The sequence below is a fragment of the Vidua macroura genome, chromosome 5 (assembly GCF_024509145.1).
Source record: "Vidua macroura isolate BioBank_ID:100142 chromosome 5, ASM2450914v1, whole genome shotgun sequence".
In the NCBI taxonomy this organism is placed as follows: Eukaryota; Metazoa; Chordata; class Aves; order Passeriformes; family Viduidae; genus Vidua; species Vidua macroura.
In genome coordinates this window covers 5,638,518-5,655,496 of record NC_071575.1, presented here as the reverse complement: position 1 = coordinate 5,655,496, position 16,979 = coordinate 5,638,518, and the positions used below count along the sequence as shown (strand labels likewise).

Genomic DNA, 16,979 nt, shown 5'->3' with positions numbered 1-16,979 from the left:
CATTCAGTTAATTTTCATTTATGTGGTTAAATGCAGGATTTGATTGTGTGAGATTTGCATGAATTTTTGGTCCAAATTTTGAGATGGTTCTTAGATGGTAGATGCAAATGTGTTGTCCACACCTATTTTTATATCATAGAATTCTTACCTAAAAATAAAAAGCTATGAGGAGCAATATAATATCCAGAAATATATATATGCATTAATGGCCTAAATTGGCTCATGTAGCATGACTTGAGTAAAAGCACACTGCACAGCAATTATTTGAGATCAGAGCAATTAGTGATGAGTCTCTGAACAGTGTCAACCTGGTTTGCTATCAATAAGATCTTGATTTGACTGAAGTGCAGCTCCTGAATCAAAATAATAATACCCATGATCATGGAAGTTTAAAAACCAAGAAGTTAATTCATTAATAGCCCCTTATAGTTGCTTATATTGCAACTAAGTTACCTTTTAAGTAGTGTTAGCAACAATTCTGCAAAAAATACCAAGGATATTTTTTTTAATTTTCGTGGAGTATCTTAGTCCTAAATGCATCAAAAGTCCCCTTGAAGGACTCCACCATTTCCAGAAGTGTTTTATGACTATTTGACTGTTCTAACCATATCAATTAACACCTAGTGCAAATGTGTGTTAAATATATAAGAATCTGTGTAAACAGTGTGAAGGAAAGATGTCATAATGTGGAGAAATTGGTTGCATCATGAGTGACATTATTGCACTGAACTGCAGTTATTTAATACTTGCTATAAAGCTCTAAGAGCAAGTAAAAATGAATTTTTAAAAAAAAATGTTTTGTGCTTTTGAAATGAACACATCATTTGCTAACTTGATATCACTTTCTGAATCTTAAAAAGGAATGAACCTCATGAAATACAGAAATGTCACAGGAAGATTTTTTGAGATTGTTCTTACAGACTGAGCAATAACTTGCACCTGTGATCAGTCAGATTTGCATCAAAACCCCAAAAATGGGACAGAAGTGTGGAAACATGTTGAAGAGGTTCAGATTTACCTGGGGAGAACCCAACAATGTAAAAAACTGTTCTTGGTCATAGGACAGGGAGTGGTTATGACAAAACACAGTGCCCAGTTCACATCATGTCTGCATTTAACACCCCTTTGGATCCCAGAAAAAGTGTATATTTTGTTCACTAACTTCCAAGTCATTTCTCATTCAATAAAATGGAGGTTTTTCATCTCTAATTGTAATGTAACACTGAGATTTTGAAGCCTAAACAAATAGGCAAGTGTGGGTGCTTGTGGTTGAGCTATCAGGTTTAATTAAATATGATTTATACTGGCAGATTTTATTCACTCATAAAACTACATTGAATGATCTGAGAAGTGGGTGGTATGTTTTTTATTCTTTTTGAACACATCTATTCTTAAATGTATGTTTTCATGTTTATTTTCACACTTCTTTTTCTTCAAATGACTTTATGTGCTAACAGTTGAGTTTGATGAAATTACTGCTGATATTTATACACAGATTTCATTGCTGTTTTATGTTATGGGATTGCAGATGCATAGCCACATTTACATGGAGATTTATGAGTGTTTGTATTGCTGTAAAGAATTTTTTTGGTGCAGTAATAATTGCACAGTGCAAGTATACACTCAACACAAAAATCGCTTCCTTTTTTTGTTCCCTTCTAATATTCTTGCCTTCAAAGTTTTAAGCCTGTGTAAAACTGTCAAACCACATAGTTTTTTGTGCTCATTTGCCATTCTTTTTAATTTTTTTGCTGTTTTATTTCCAGTACCACACAAACAAGATTATCTCATGATAACTCCTTTGTCATGCCTTCTGCTTACTCTCGTTTCCCCCCTACATTCCCATGCTCCTCCCTCACAAAAGTGTCTTTGAGATGGAGGAAAAGCTGGTTTTCTCTGTTTGTCTTTAACCTTTTGTTAGAGTTTATTGAAGTTTCTGATTTTGAAGCTTAATTATATCAGGTGGAGGTGCAGGTTAAAATCCTGCCCAGAGAGGTGCTATTCTGGTGATGATGTTCAGTGTACAAGGATGGGGAAAGAAGTTTTCCAGGGGGAAAGAAATTTTCCAGGATGGGGAAAGAAGTGAAAGGCCTCATTGCATGGTCCTATCCCAGTTTCCAGCTGAAAAAAATACCTGCAGTTGATATTTGATCATTATGTGTCAGGCTTGTCAGCAAACTGGCTCTCTGTGGGTAGCATCCTGGATGATGATCACTGGAATGGTTCCTTCCCAGGTGACAGCCTCTAGGGCTGCTGATTCTCCCAAGGAAATGCACTCCCATATCCAAAGTGGTGTGGGGAGCAGGGGAGGAGGGGATTCTGCTCCTCTGCCTCTCTGCTCAGGTGAGACCCCCCTGCAGGGCTGCCTCCAGCCCTGGGATCCCAGCACAGGAAGGACAGGGAGCTGCTGGAGCCAGGCCAGAGCAGGGACACCAAGGGGATCAGAGGGATGGAGCAGCTCTGCTGGGAGGAAAGGCTGAGGGAACTGGGGTTGTTCAGCCTGGAGAGGAGAAGGCTTTGGGGTGACCTCATTGTGGCCTTGCAGTGCCTGAAGGGAGCCCACAGGAAAGACAGACTCTGGACAAGGGCCTGGAGTGACAGGAATGGCTTCACACTGACAGAGAGCAGGGTTAGAATGGATATTGGGAAGAAATTCTTCCCTGTGCAGGTGCTGAGGCCCTGGCACAGGTTGCCCAGAGAAGCTGTGGCTGCTCCATCCCTGGAAGTGCCCAAGGCCAGGTTGGACACTTCCTGGGCAACCTGGGCTAGTGGAAGGTGTCCCTGCCCATGGCAGGGGGTTGGAACCTGGTGACCTCCAAGGTCCCTTCCAACCCAAGCCATTCTGTGATTCCATGATGTCAACATTTCACAAAGCAAACCAGGCACATTCTTGTGGCACGTTCAGGGACACCAGTGTGGTGGTGTCCTCCATCAATGAACAGGACAAAGATAACTCTTTTTCTCTGTGCCAGAAATCACTCATGTCATATACTGAATATTTAGGAAAGCTATGCTTGTAGGTTTACTTTTCTAGAGTTTGATGATATCAGAAAATGCCAGTAGAAAATATATCAGTTCTTTACAAGTTGGAAAATCACAAATTTCATCCTCATCTTTTTCTGAGACACAAACCTTTGATGCCTTCTGAAAAGGAACATCAATCATGGTCTTGTGGTTTTACTCATGTGCTGTGTGAAAATACCTGGTGAAAAACATAATCAACAAATTTTTGAATAGATTTTTTTTAATACTCAGAAATTTGTCATACTATTCAATCAAAGCAGGTGGTGTTAAAATGTGTCTATAGCAAGGTACATTTTTTTATTCTTCTTAAAACAGTCAATGATATGTGTATCAAAATAAAATCTTAAATTCCTACAGCAGTTACTTTTCATGATGATTTTATGTATCTGAAACAGGTCTCACATTTCTAGATGCAGCAGCATTTAAGACAACTAGAGTTACCCCCATGTCTTTAATGTTTTTCCCACTCTGTCATGATGTTGGCTGTCATTTGTATGATAAACAGTAGTTCAAAATCTCTTGCACGAAATTTTTTGTCTCTTTGAGACTCTCTCAGAGAAGTACTGGTTTATCTTCAATATGAAAACAACTGGTCAGTCAGAATAAAAATTCCACTGGCTGGAGCTCATCTTTTAAAGTTTATGATGCTTTCAAGAACAGCTTGTGGACAAGCAGGAAACTGGTGTGACAATAGTCACAAAGTGCTGGAATTTGATAGGTATCTTATCTTCTCTAGTATTTGGATGATTCATTTTGATGTTTTGCATAATCTTTTGTGAAAAGTACCAGTATGCCTCCCAACTACTCCTAGAATGTAGAGTGTAGGAAATAATAATATTCTTTTACAGCAATTGTTTGTATGCCAGGGAAAATGTTTATTTCAATTGGAAACTCAGTTTCACAGGACATATAATTTTCTTTGATTCCAAATAATTGCTTTTATAACTACTCAAAATGTGCTTCATGCTTCTATAATAATGCTTATTTTATGAACTTTGATTATGTTTTTCTTCTCTTGAAAGAGGCTCTGTGTTTTTCCCATCTGATGGTAGTAATTGTGAAATATTTTTAATGCCTGATCTTGAAGGGGCCATATGCAAACTAGATTCTGAGAGTCTTGAGAATATTTGCATTTTTAGGAGACATTGGCCAAACTTTTGCAGTGAGAGTAGTAATGCTGAAGACTTGCAGACTGAAAATACTAACACTGCGGTGGGCATAACCTTTCTGGTTCAATAATTCCAACTATGATAGGTTTGGAAATTATTTAGAGTACTTACCATGTCCCCTTCTTTGAGCATTTCCTCTCAATTCCCAGAAATCTTGTCATTTGCTGCTGCAGAAATATTTGTTTATCCATTCCCTTCAAAACCAAGTACTTCCAATCAGTCCTTCCTGTTACATTTTCATGTAATTCACCTTCACATAATTCATCTAGTTGCGTGTTTTCAGGTCTGTTGCTCTTTTGCCAAGAGTGAAGTTACACTTTCTCAGAACTTAAAGGAGCAAAAAACAAGTATCGATTGAAATCCTGTGACAAATTTGAGAAATGTATTCCTGAATTCCTGATACCTCCTTGATTTCCATGTATATAGAGAGAATCAAAATGAAAAGAGCAAGAATCGGCTTTTCCTGTGCTGGGATGGCTTTTTGTTTGTTTGGTTGCTTGTTTTTTCCAAATTATGAAATTTTTTTCAGGATTTCTCTTGCTTGAACAGGGAAGTGGGACCAGATGACCCACTATGATCCCTTCCAGCTTGACCCATTCTGTGATTCTGTCGTCCCACAAAAAAACCTGGTAACAGGCATAATTGTTTGGCAGTGTTTTTTTTTAAAATATAAACCCTTACCAGAGTTTACTAACTCAGTTTCAATATACCCACTCTCTGCTAGTTGGAGGTTAATTTTGCGATCCCTTTGCACTGTTAATTCAGCCATGATACTTTTAGCGTCTCCACCAAAAATCTTATTTGGAAATTACATTTGCTTCCTTGAATTTGTCAAATGGCTCTTGCAAGTAGCTCTTTAGAGTGATTTTTTTTCTTTCTCTCTTTTGCTTATATAACTTGTTATCTTCAAACATTCACTACTTGTTAGGAATTTATGCCCTCAACTCTTGTTGATACTCTGAACAGCTAAGCAATACAGAATGACTTTTCTCCTCAGTTATTTTTCTGTCACCCGTAGTTGGAAAAAAAAAAACTGGATTTGTTCTGTTTTGCTGTCTTCCATTATTGAATATTTTGCTGTTTACATTGGTCATATCTTAGGAGTTAATTTCCTTTATTTCTTCCTGATAAATGGAGCAATTTGTGAAGAACTCATATGGGAAATGAATTAGATCACAAAATAGAAGAAGTAATTGATACTTTTTTATTAATGTCACATTCTTATGAAGTTCCTTATCTCTGTATCCCCAGGAGCTTGAAGTGTGTAGGGTTTTTAATCATCTCTATTACTATGTACCCTTTCCAAGAAAAGTATTTTCATTATTAGATGTCTTTATATATCTTCCTACTTATTTATAAAAACAATGAAGTACTTATGCAGCAAAATGTTTTAAACCTAATTTCGTCCTCTGATATGGCTCAAATGATACAGTTTGTGCACTCACTGTATGCTGCTGAGTGGAAACCTATCCTTAGTTATTTTATTACAGCTATTACACTTTTTCTCTATATTTACATTGTTTTAGCTTTTCTCATGTAATAATGTTTTGCTGCTTCCTGAGCTTGGAAAAGCTCTGCTGCTTTGTTAGACACTTGGACCTCAAACTGGCAAAAATATACAGTTCAACCATGCAGTAATAAGTTAAAATTTGAGGAAGTGGAAATATGTACCAGATGTTGGAATTCTACAGGCAGATTTTCCACCTTGCACTGCCAAACACTTGAGATGCCACAGATAGTGAGGACAGTGTAAGAAACCAGTTACAATTACCAGTCCTTATCATTTGACTTAGGCAGAGCTTAGCAGTGCTGAAGAAAAGGTGCAGTATAAAAGAAAATGTTGTTAAATGTAGACATTTAATGTAGCCTTATTTAAAGGAGCAGAAAACCATTACTAGTATTTTAATAAGGTTGCCTTTTTCCTCAGGATAATATTTTGAATAGGATGTAGAAATGGGAATATTTTGATAACATTACAAAATCACAATGTATTTTTGTTACATCACCTTCCTCTCCCATAGATAATAAAGTTTCCCATAACCTGTATTATTTCTTCCTACTGTTAGATCCCTTCATGAGAGACAGAAATAAAAGTAGAACTTAGTGAGTTAAGGTTTCTTTTAAAATAGGTGAACAGATTTGAAGTGTTGAATTCTTAAGAAGCCTCATCCAGTGTTTTATTTTCCATGCTGGTGAATGAAGTGCTGAAACATTTACGAAATATTCCTGAAGATAATTTTCCCCAAGTCTTGAGGGAGGAGGATGGTTCTATGTCCATATATTGTGAAGGTACAACGCCCCCCCCCCCCCCCCAGTATTGCAGATGACATTATTTTGTTTTTCTCTATTAAACAATTAACTACAATGCAGTTTCATTAGATTAAAAAATTCAGAAGATGCTTGTTAAAAGGAAAACTGGTCTTTCACTGAGGGTGAATTAGACATATGAATGCCTCAATATACTGGTTTTGGTAATGATGGCATTTAAAGAAGTTTCCGGGTATCATTTCTTTAGTATATGACAATTGTTTCCTCAGATGAAAGATCTGTGGAAGAGGGAAACACCAATAACTTGTTGCAGTGATACACCAATTAATGCAAAGCCTCTTTTACATGTTTAATTTTAGGATAGTCATATTGACTTTGGTTGTTCTGTGATTTTCTTTGCTATTTTATTTTTGGATTATTATCTGACTACTTTTACATAAGCTATGAATAGCAGCTGACAAAATTAATTAATGCCTGCCAAATTTGGTGATCCTTGAATGATGATTTACTCAATATTGAGAAGGAACCAATCTGCAGAAACATAAATTGGATGTCCATTACTATAGCAAAAAAAAAAAAATTATTTAGGGATGAAATCCTGGACACATTTCATTTTAAATGAAACAGTACAGGACTCAGAAATAAATTATGTTTTTAAAAAGCATTCAAGTTCATGCAAGACACCCAATTTTTTGTTTGACTTTAAATTTGGAGTTTAGGATTAAGAGGAATATGCAAGGAATTATAACTGCACTGAGTTAAAATTAGTTATTGATAGCTTTAATGCATCATTTTAGCTGTAAAGGAGCTAATCTCATGCATTATTTCATTCACCTCATAAGATGGTGTAATATCTTCTGTGTAATCCTTCAAATTATGCTTACCTGAAAGAAAAAGTTCACGATTCTTCAGAAATAAATTTAATATATAAAGATAACAAAAAAGACTGACTAGTTGCTATTGTGATTAAATCTGTTTACAATGTCTTCTCTGACTCACATTCCAGGAAAAAAAGAAAGATTTTTTGGATTTCTTTTTTACAGGAATCAAGAAAAACCACAGGACCTCTGTATTTATATTTGAATCTACATCAAACGATTTTCATTTGGAACCATTGCCTAGAGAACTTCTTGCAGGGAGGAAAACATTATAACCTATTTTTGAATGCCTTTTGTTTTAAGCTGATTTTCACAAGACTCTTCTTGACCCTCTCATGTTACTTTCCAGAGGATAGGGTAGAAATACTAGTATTTCTCTCCACTGTGGAATACCAGGTTTTAGAAAAGTTTGGGGCTTTTCTTCTATTTTTTTTTTTTTGGAAATCTCTTTCCGATGTTTTACTGGGCCATCATGTCATGAGACAATTTGCTCTTCAGAATTTTTACAACTCAGAATTTTGCACTCTTAACCCTATACTCCCTGTCTAAGGAATAGAAGGAGGTCACTTACAGCTTTGTTGGAAAGAAGTGAGAGTGCTAGGCTATGGAAACCAGGTAAAGTGATGTATTGAAGAGCTGCAGTATTTGTTGTACCTAGGCTAAAGGTTTTTTAGATCTCTCCAAGTATCTCTACGTAGTGCTTAACTCTCTGCTGTGCCTTATAGATAACACACACAGTGTGAATGTGCAGCCTAGGAAACTTACACTGGGTGAAAACTTCCCTGGTACTCCAAAGTGCAGCTTTCACTGACATTTATTTTTGTCCCTCACTGATTCATGCACCATATTTCCAGTTCTGTAGCCGTCACTTTTTATCACTTTCCATCTTTGCTCTTAATTCCAGAAACTCAGTAAGATATATTTGTTTATTAACAGTTGGATAATTTGATTCAAAGTTCCAACATATTTAGATTGGTTTTTTTACCTTTTTTCTGCTTCTTGGGTTGTTGATTAATAAAAGAAACCATCACCTCAAGTTCTGTTTAAAAACTTCATGGACCTTTGCAGGGGTTAATTGCTTTTTTCCAAATTTAAGGCTTCCTATGTAAATCACCCTCCTAACTTTCACAGGAAACCTGGAAGACGCTTGGTTACTTTTCACAGGACCATTAGGTCTGATGAACTCATTATCCTACTTACAGGAGGCAAATCATTCTGCCTTGAAAGCTTTTATTAGGTTTCCTGTTTGAAGCATGGGCAGTGTGCTCTTGACAGGTACAATTACCAGGAGAAAGTGGCCTCTCCGTTGCTTTGGAATTAGAGTTCAGGGTATAGATAGCTCAGAGTGGTCCCTGAAGTCTCAAAGCTCTTCCATTATTCCTTTAACACTGTCTGAGAGAGAGAGGAACGTGTTGATAATTCTTACCTGTGGAAACTGCAAATGCTGAATGATTCATTCAACTCTCAGCCTTTGTCTGGCTTTAATTCCTGGTGAGAAATGGGGGGTTTGTGAGATAAAGCTGCTTTGCTGTAGCCATTTAACTCAAGAGATATGATCTTTAATTCTACAGTGATCTATTGTTCAGAGGCCTTTACCATAATAGAACAAAAATCTACAAGCCAAGTAAATGAACCTAAAACTTCTTGTAATCTCCTGTTGGCTAAAAATACAAGGGCACTTGAAAGTTCTCAAACATGGAAGTGCTGAAGTGAAACTGTCATCTTCTGTTTGTTTTTAACCTTCAACTCTTTTTAATAAATTTGTCTGAAAGACTAACTGAGGAAGCACTGATTGTATGTAAAGTTCACTGTGAGCATTTAGTACCAAAGTCACTCTGCATGCCTAGAAATTCAATGTACCAAATGCTTCTCTATAATAATTTCTACTTAAAAGAGTTTGTGGATTATTTTAAATTCTGAAATACAAACCTAGCTGCCCAAACTAAAGAATAGTTCCAAAAGGCTTAGAATAGCTTGTGATGCAGATCCATTAAAACTTAACAGCTTAGAATTCTGTTGATACAATTGTTAATAACTTTCTTTGAATTACTGATTTTTTTTTTTACCTAAGTCTATCTGAATGTTGTCATTATACAGAAAGAGCTAAAACTTCTTTGTTGACAGAAGCCTTTACTGTCCATAACTTCCAAGATTTCTTGCTCAAGTGATATGCATAACCAAGATCCCTGAATATGCCGTTGAAAGATCTGTGCTTCTGAAATAAGGAATTCAGATGCAATTCAGGTACATTCTTTTCTAGAAAATTTAATAATACCACCAAGATCACTCTACATCATTTCAATAAGCACACCTTTCTGGGACATTCTGTGCCTCTATATGAGGACTAACACTGCTGTGGGGCATAGTACTGTGGAGAAAACCAAGACATTCTTGATTAGTAATTAAATTGCATTTTAATTACATGCGGAATGGAAACTTTCATGTTGTAACCATTGTAATTATGTCATATGGGTTTTCTGGAATAAGATGTGTTTGAGGGAGAAGCAGTTCACATAATATTTTATTCTGTATTTTCCATTTCCATTTACTTTTTTTTCCATATAATTTATGTAATGCAATAGCTTAGGATATGTTTCTCTCTGAAAAACAAGAGTGACCAAATATAGATTCTGAGGCCAAATAAACAGTTCTCCAAGGTATTTCTCTGGGACTAATACAAGAGAATTTGCTTTACTGGGTTGTATGGACAGCTGTTGCAACATTTGTGATGATAAATGATCTTTTGGAAGTTCAGATATGAAGGTCATCATCTATGGGAGGATTATTCTACATGAATAAGCATTTATATTACAACAGGAAAGGACATACCAAGCTATTCACAAGAGACTTACAGTATTGAAATTATAAATTCTGTATTTTCATGAGTAGTGATACTATTTAATATAAAATAAGTTGTATTGAATTATGACAGAAGTTATTAGCTTCTATTTTGAAAGCTAATAGGGTTTGTGTTTAGGGTTTTTATTTTTAAGGACATTTAGAAAGCATTCTAAATGCCCTTACAAATACTTGACTCTGGTTTCTTGAAAAATATGAATTAACATGTTTTTATAAACAGATACAGCTCTTCATGAAGTTCTTGCCGAATTTCTGTGAATTCCATATAAATCCAAATGCAATACCATATAGATTTTCTAGTCTACCAAGGAAATAGGAGAGCCTGGCTTAATCAAAGTAATCACACTTCAGTCACAGCAGTCTTCAGGTTTTTGGAATTGTTTAATTGCCAGGCAACTTTTTGTAGTTAAGAGTTTTGGTTGTAATATCTGTATTTTTCAGGATTGCAGGTCCCTGACAGGTTAATGAGAAGTTAAGTCTGCATGGAGGTTTAGATTACGTGAAGCACTGTGGTCATTAAACTGTTTCCTCATCAGGGGGGACTGACATTTATTTTCTCCACTGGCCATGTGTACATGTTCTATATTGTATTAATGCAAATATCTGCATTCCTGGACTTCCAGGATGGGTTGAATGCGTTTTTATATGTACATGGAAAATAAAATTTTAAAACCCTTCCGGAGCTTAGGAGCTGAAAATTTTGGTCCCATTGAGAATGGTGTGAAATATGTCTGGTAGCTGGCCTGTTGTGGCAACTTGAAATGTGGATACAGGTAAGTCAGAAATCTGCTGGACAGTCTTCATATAAAACCTGGAAATCTGATAGTCAGAGTCAAGCTGGAATTCACTGCCTGCCAGGTGTAAACTAGAAAGTCTCATCTCGCTGAACAAACTGACTTCCATTTTATTGCAGGTGTTTTCAAGATAGAGGTGATTTTCTCTAAGGAACTCTCCTTAGAATCTCCTGTGGCGATTCTCAACAAGCAAAATAAAGATTCAGTGTTTTGCTTGGCATGATTAGTAAGCTTGGATTTGTGACATATGTCTGCGAAAATATTTGCATGTTTTCGTTTTATATTATGTCATTGTGAAATAACATATTTGTAACCTGTGCAGTTAGTCAAGTGAAGAGTCATGGAGAGCATTTAACTAATAAAATCCATTTATTGTTTCATCTTTGAGTTACTGTGAAAATGTAATTTCTGTAAGTGCCCTGATAGTTAAAGCTAATGTCTGAAAACACAAGAAAAGTGAGTTACACATCATTAAGTATAAACATGATGTGAATTTTGCTACTCCTTCCACAGATGTTTTCCATTAGAATATGTCTGCCACATTCAGACCTATTTTAAGTAAATTCACAAGGAAATGCCTCTTTACATGTTTATCCTGGAAGGGCAGATAGGCATTTTACTTTATAAAGCAGTCTAAAAGTTTTCTATTCTTCAAATGAAAAAATATTTTTCAGAACATAGTATTGCAGTTTGGTAATGTATTTCTAGCTGCCATTAGAGACACTTGAAATTAAAACATAATAACATTTGTGAAATAGAAATGACTGTTTTCTAGATATGCTGGTGAAAGAGGGATTTGCCTGCTTAACTGTATGTGTAAAAAATTTGTTTGTTATATACACTTATACTAATATAAAACTCTACTGTAACTTTCCTTTTGGTGATCTTGTAAAATGGTACTGCATTGATACTGTATTTTCAGGTTATAATAAATCATCTCTTAAATAACTTGTAAAAAAATGTAATGACTTGCTATCAATTATATAATGACAAATATGTAGCATCAATAATTTCCAGCAGTAATTTTTGGGTTTGGGAAACAGCTTAGCTCTTAGAGACAAAACCCACATCCTGCAAATTCTTTACTTGATACAGAGAAAAAAAATGGATGTGATTTTGAACAGTTCTATATCTGCCTATAGAATATGTGGTCACTTCAGGGTTAATTTTCTTCCTGAAAAATGTTTAGGATGACAAGAAATTGACAAAAAAAAATAGAATTCTCATTTGTTCACATTTCCTGGCCAGGGTCATGACATCAGAATAGTTGAAAGAAATAAATTTGCCTTCTACTCTCTGTACATACAAGTGAGGTAGTGCAAGACTAATTTAAATTCTGCAACTGTTTAAATGAAATAAAGTGTGGTGTTGCTCAGACCATCTTTATCAATTGTGTAAGTTTTGCTTTTCCGTAGTGATTCATTTTTCAACTTCTTTCACAATACTTTTTAGACTGAAAGGAAATATTAATTATTCAGGAAACAAAATATTTCTTATTATTGGAATTTTTCCATGACATGAAATCACTTAAAGGAGTGCTGTGAATGTAATTTAACTGAATCTACATTTGAAGTAATTTTGTGAGTAACTGAAAAGTCAAAGTGTCTTGGATGAATTCTTTTTGTCTGTTTTACTCACTGGCCATGGTTAGCAAAATATGAATGTTTTCTTCCAATAGCATCAGCGACTTCTTGACATTTTGGAAGCAGAAAAGGAAGTGTTATCAGAAAAGATAGAAGAAGCTATGATGCAGCAGTCGCAAAAGCACAAGGTACTGCATTTGTTTACCAAAAAAATAAAGATACCGGCATCATGGAGTTTATTTGGAATGATCCTGTCACAGTTACTGACAGGAAGAGGAGCTTTCTTAAGCACTTTGACTGTTTGAAATTATTTTAGCCACTCCTTTATTGTCTGTTGCAGTTTAATTTTTCATAACATTTGCAGGAAGTGCTGGACAAGTGTTTGGATGAAGAAAGACAGAGAAGCAAAGAGGCTCTGGCAGCTGCTGCAAAGGTATCTCATTAATTAGTGGACATGCCATGTGGATTCTATGTGTGTCATTAGAAAAGCCAAGCTCAGACACTCACTTTTGTTTAATAATTATATTTATCAAGCTCTGCGTTCTCATCTGTGCTTAGAAGAAGGTGATTCTATTGAAGATGAACATATCTGCTATATCCTATGCCTTGATGCAGAGATGTAGCTGCCTTCTCTTGGACAATAGCCTCTGAATTGTTTATAACAAGAAGTCACAAAATTGCAGTTCAGTTGTTGCTGTTACCTAAATATTTGTTTTTGTGGTCCTTTGACATGAGTGCATCTTGAAGAGCTAGGTAGCAGGGTCAACTGATGATCTTTGTAAAGCAATTATGTCTTATTTAACTGTCATTGAATATGGTCATCTTCAATGAGGAGAGAACTATTATTAAAATCACATGAAATCAGGGACAACTTAACAGGTTTTGAATTATTCTATATAAGCTGATGTTTGGCTAAAAGTGACTATTCAGTTTTTAAATATGATTTCTCCTGTCTATTTCATTATTAAGTGCATTGGTGTTAGGACAATAATTTTGTAAATCTTAAGCTGGAATTAATTTCTAGTACTGGTGTAGAATCCAGTACAAAATTTCAGTTGCATGTAACAATCTGGGGAAGCCAGTGTTGTGCATTACCTGGAACAGTTCATCAGACTATATTACAATTTTCTGTATGTCTTTCTTGTGTAGTATATGAACACTGGCTGAGCACCTCATTGAAAAGCATGCAGTAGTACCACAAACATTTCTTACATGGTTGATATCTACAGGAAAACATGTGTAGAATAAAACATCCTAATTTAATTATTGTATTTTTAATATCTAATTAGAAAATCAAGTCCCAGGGAATTGAAAGAAACAACTTTAGTTGCAAGTGTAGGTATCCGATTAATACAGCATTTTTAAGCAGAGGGATTTGTGATTAAATTTTGTTAGCCCGTGTTTGCTTATTTTAAACATCAGTTTTCCATTTTTTATTTGTAGATATTATGCAGTGGTTGTCTTGCTGATAAATGTATTAGTGTGGCTGCACATGTGTAGAGCTGTTGGCTTCAAATTCTCAGTGATTTCAGATAATGGTTGAATATAATGATTGGGGAGAAAATAAAAGAGTACTTCTTGTAGCATGGCTAAGGAGCTTTGGGAGGGAAGACACATTTGTTTTAACAAATGTGTATTGGCTGATTTTCTACAGAAAATGCTCAGACAGTTTTTGCACTTCAGATATTTGTAGATAAGAGCAGGAATAACTCTTACATGGGAGTATCAAGGGAGGCCCACGATGTGCCTACTCTTGCATGGGTTTTTGCTTTTTTTTTTTTTTTTTTTTTTTTTTTTGGTATTAAGCAAACTAGTTATGAATGCCTGTGTTTTCAGTTGGTGGAATTTAAGAGCCTTACTGTAAATTCCTTTTCCTTTCTGTAACTACACAAGTCATTGCCCAGAGGTAATACCTGCTTGGTAGCACTGTAAGATAAATTGAACCTCATAGTTCAGAAGTGAAAATATTCACATCCCATATCTTGTCAGCTCATAGCCCTCATTAGAAGAAGATGATATGTGAGTCATTCAGGTTGGATGTGTTGCTCATCTAATTGTGCCTGGTCTGTTTCAAAGGCTGAAAAAGAAGTAGTGAAGGAAGCTGTTCTGAAAGCAGTAGAGGAGGAGAGGAGAAATATGGAGAAGATTCATGCAGAAGAAAGAAAACTGTGGGAAGCAGAGCGTGATAGTCATAGAGAGAAGATTGCCCAGGCTGTTTCAGAAGCCATGCAAGAGCAAAGAAAGCAGAATCAGGTTAGTATGTTTTACCCTTCCATGCACCTGCTTTGTGTGTTTTTGTTTTACTTTTGTATGCCTTCTGTTGTTATGGTAGATTTTCCTGTGACATCTGTCACTTAGTTGATATTTGCAATGCACAGCAAGCAGTTTATCTTCACCTAGGCTGTGTGTATGGAGAGAGGCTGGCACATACAGAACAAAATTTAAATGAACATATATTAAAATTATATAAATCATGCCTGGTTTTGTCCTCTGACTTCAAAAGGAGCCCAGGATGAGCAGCTCAAGAGTGTGGCATTTATGCTGTAAACAGTTCAGATGACTTCCATGCCTGTGGCAAGATGTTACATTTGTTCCTTATAGAACAGGTACAAAATAAAGAGAGAGTTACAAAAACTGCAAACGTAAACCAGTAATGAACCAGAAATGTTTCTCATCGTTGGAGAGGTGCTTCTATAACAATAAATGTATGTCACTTAACACAAATTGAGAGGGACATTCCCAACTGTGCTGTTAGCATTTCTACATATTGCAAATTAAATATGTTAAAATTGCCAGTAAGTTATTCTTCCAAAAGTTGCAATTTTTGATCTGTGATGCTGGAAATCTTTCGAGGGGCAGCCTGTGAATTCACTGATTTCTTGGTGGCATATTTGAATGTTATAGTCTTCAGAAATTTAAGGAGTATATATTTCATTGGTGTGTTGGAATTTGATATTGCTGTATTTTTTTATGTGCTGCATAAGGAAAAAAAATAACCCAAAACTTAAGAATTTGAAGTAAAATAAAAGTACTCTTTGGAAACAGACACCATTTCCCTTTCCAGTGTTAAACAAAATTAATAACCTTATATACCTAATCAGCTACAAAAAAAAATTTGATGCTCTATCATTTATCATATTCTGTATTGCCTAAATTCCTAGTGTAAATAGAATGATCTTAATTTTTATATCTTCTTTACTTCTTTTAAATATAAAGTATCAAAGGGTGAAATGTCAATTTTCAAGACTTTTAGTGAGCCTTCAGGCAGTCAAACTCTTCTTCAGAACAGAAGGATAAACAGCTGAGCTCAAAGGTGAATTCAAGCTGAGAAGAATTGCTTGGGCTTTAGTTAGATACAAATCATTCAGATTGTCCAGAATGGGAACTGGTGCCAGTGGTGTAGAGAATCTGTTCCTGGAAGGGAGAGTGGTAAAGTGTTCTTTTACTGGAGTAAAGACAGCAATTCTGTAGCTTGTGGAACATGAAGAGATTAGGAGGAGGTGGGCTATGGTAACGAAGTTTGAGAAGGATCTTGAAGGATGCTGAAGATTTTGGGTGAAGGAGTCCCGTGGCTGGGTGCTGGAGTCCAGCCAGAATTCTGTGTTTGTGGATTTGGGGGCACTGGGTGGCCTGGGTGTGGGAGAGATGTGGGCTCAGCTGGGCTAGCAACTTGAGGCAGGTTTGCCTTCACTCTGCAGGGTGCTGCAGACTCTCTCGTGGTTGATGTTGCCTTTGAACTTGTCACAAGACAGGATGACATTAGAAATAGTTTAAAATGGATGGATATATTCTTTGATAAAGTCCTTAAATCCGCTGCCATGTCTGCATTTCCCTGAGGAAGCGATTCAAGCCTCTCCAAGGGACAGGTTTTTCCACTCAAGTTTCTTTTAGATTAAGTAGTTCCTAGTGTGGAAGTACCTAGTGATGTACTTGTTGGGATGGTGAGCAGCACTGAGGTGTCGGAGGCTCTTGAGATTAATTCTGTTGTGAATATCTTGCACTTTATGTACTCCTTTAGTAGTGTCATTAGTTAATTCCATTTCTTTTAATACCAAACATCTCTGACTACTTTTATTGTAACAGGAATAATTTCTCTTATTTGCTTATAACACGATTATTTCACCTTCATGTCAGCTTCATTTTTCAAGTACCTGATCTATTTTTAATTAAGGAAAAATGCAGATTTTTATTGAGATTTCCAAAATTCTATCACATATATCTATGGTACATATGAAGTTACACTCTTTATTCTCTAATTAATGAGTACAAATTCCCTGGGGAAGATGGACTTTCATGGAGAAATTGGCTTCTTGGAGAAATTTTCCCTTCTTCCTATGCCAAGAACTTGCATATCTCCTTTAGGCCGTTGCAATTATAAGCATACACCAAGTATGTTTATAATTT

At 35.8% G+C, this 16,979-nt stretch overlaps 1 protein-coding gene across 7 annotated transcripts in view; it reads left to right on the top strand.

The window, feature by feature from the left end:
• CCDC91 (coiled-coil domain containing 91) overlaps positions 1 to 16,979 on the top strand; it is a 114,447-nt gene that overhangs the window by 63,617 nt on the left and 33,851 nt on the right. For 6 of the 7 annotated variants that reach the window (XM_053978665.1, XM_053978658.1, XM_053978662.1 and 3 more), the window contains exons 9-11: positions 12,671 to 12,763; positions 12,940 to 13,008; positions 14,652 to 14,828. In XM_053978665.1, the coding sequence (XP_053834640.1) occupies positions 12,671 to 12,763; positions 12,940 to 13,008; positions 14,652 to 14,828 (339 nt within the window). The remainder of the gene's footprint in view (positions 1 to 12,670; positions 12,764 to 12,939; positions 13,009 to 14,651; positions 14,829 to 16,979) is intronic. The other variant, XM_053978664.1, reaches the window with a different exon arrangement.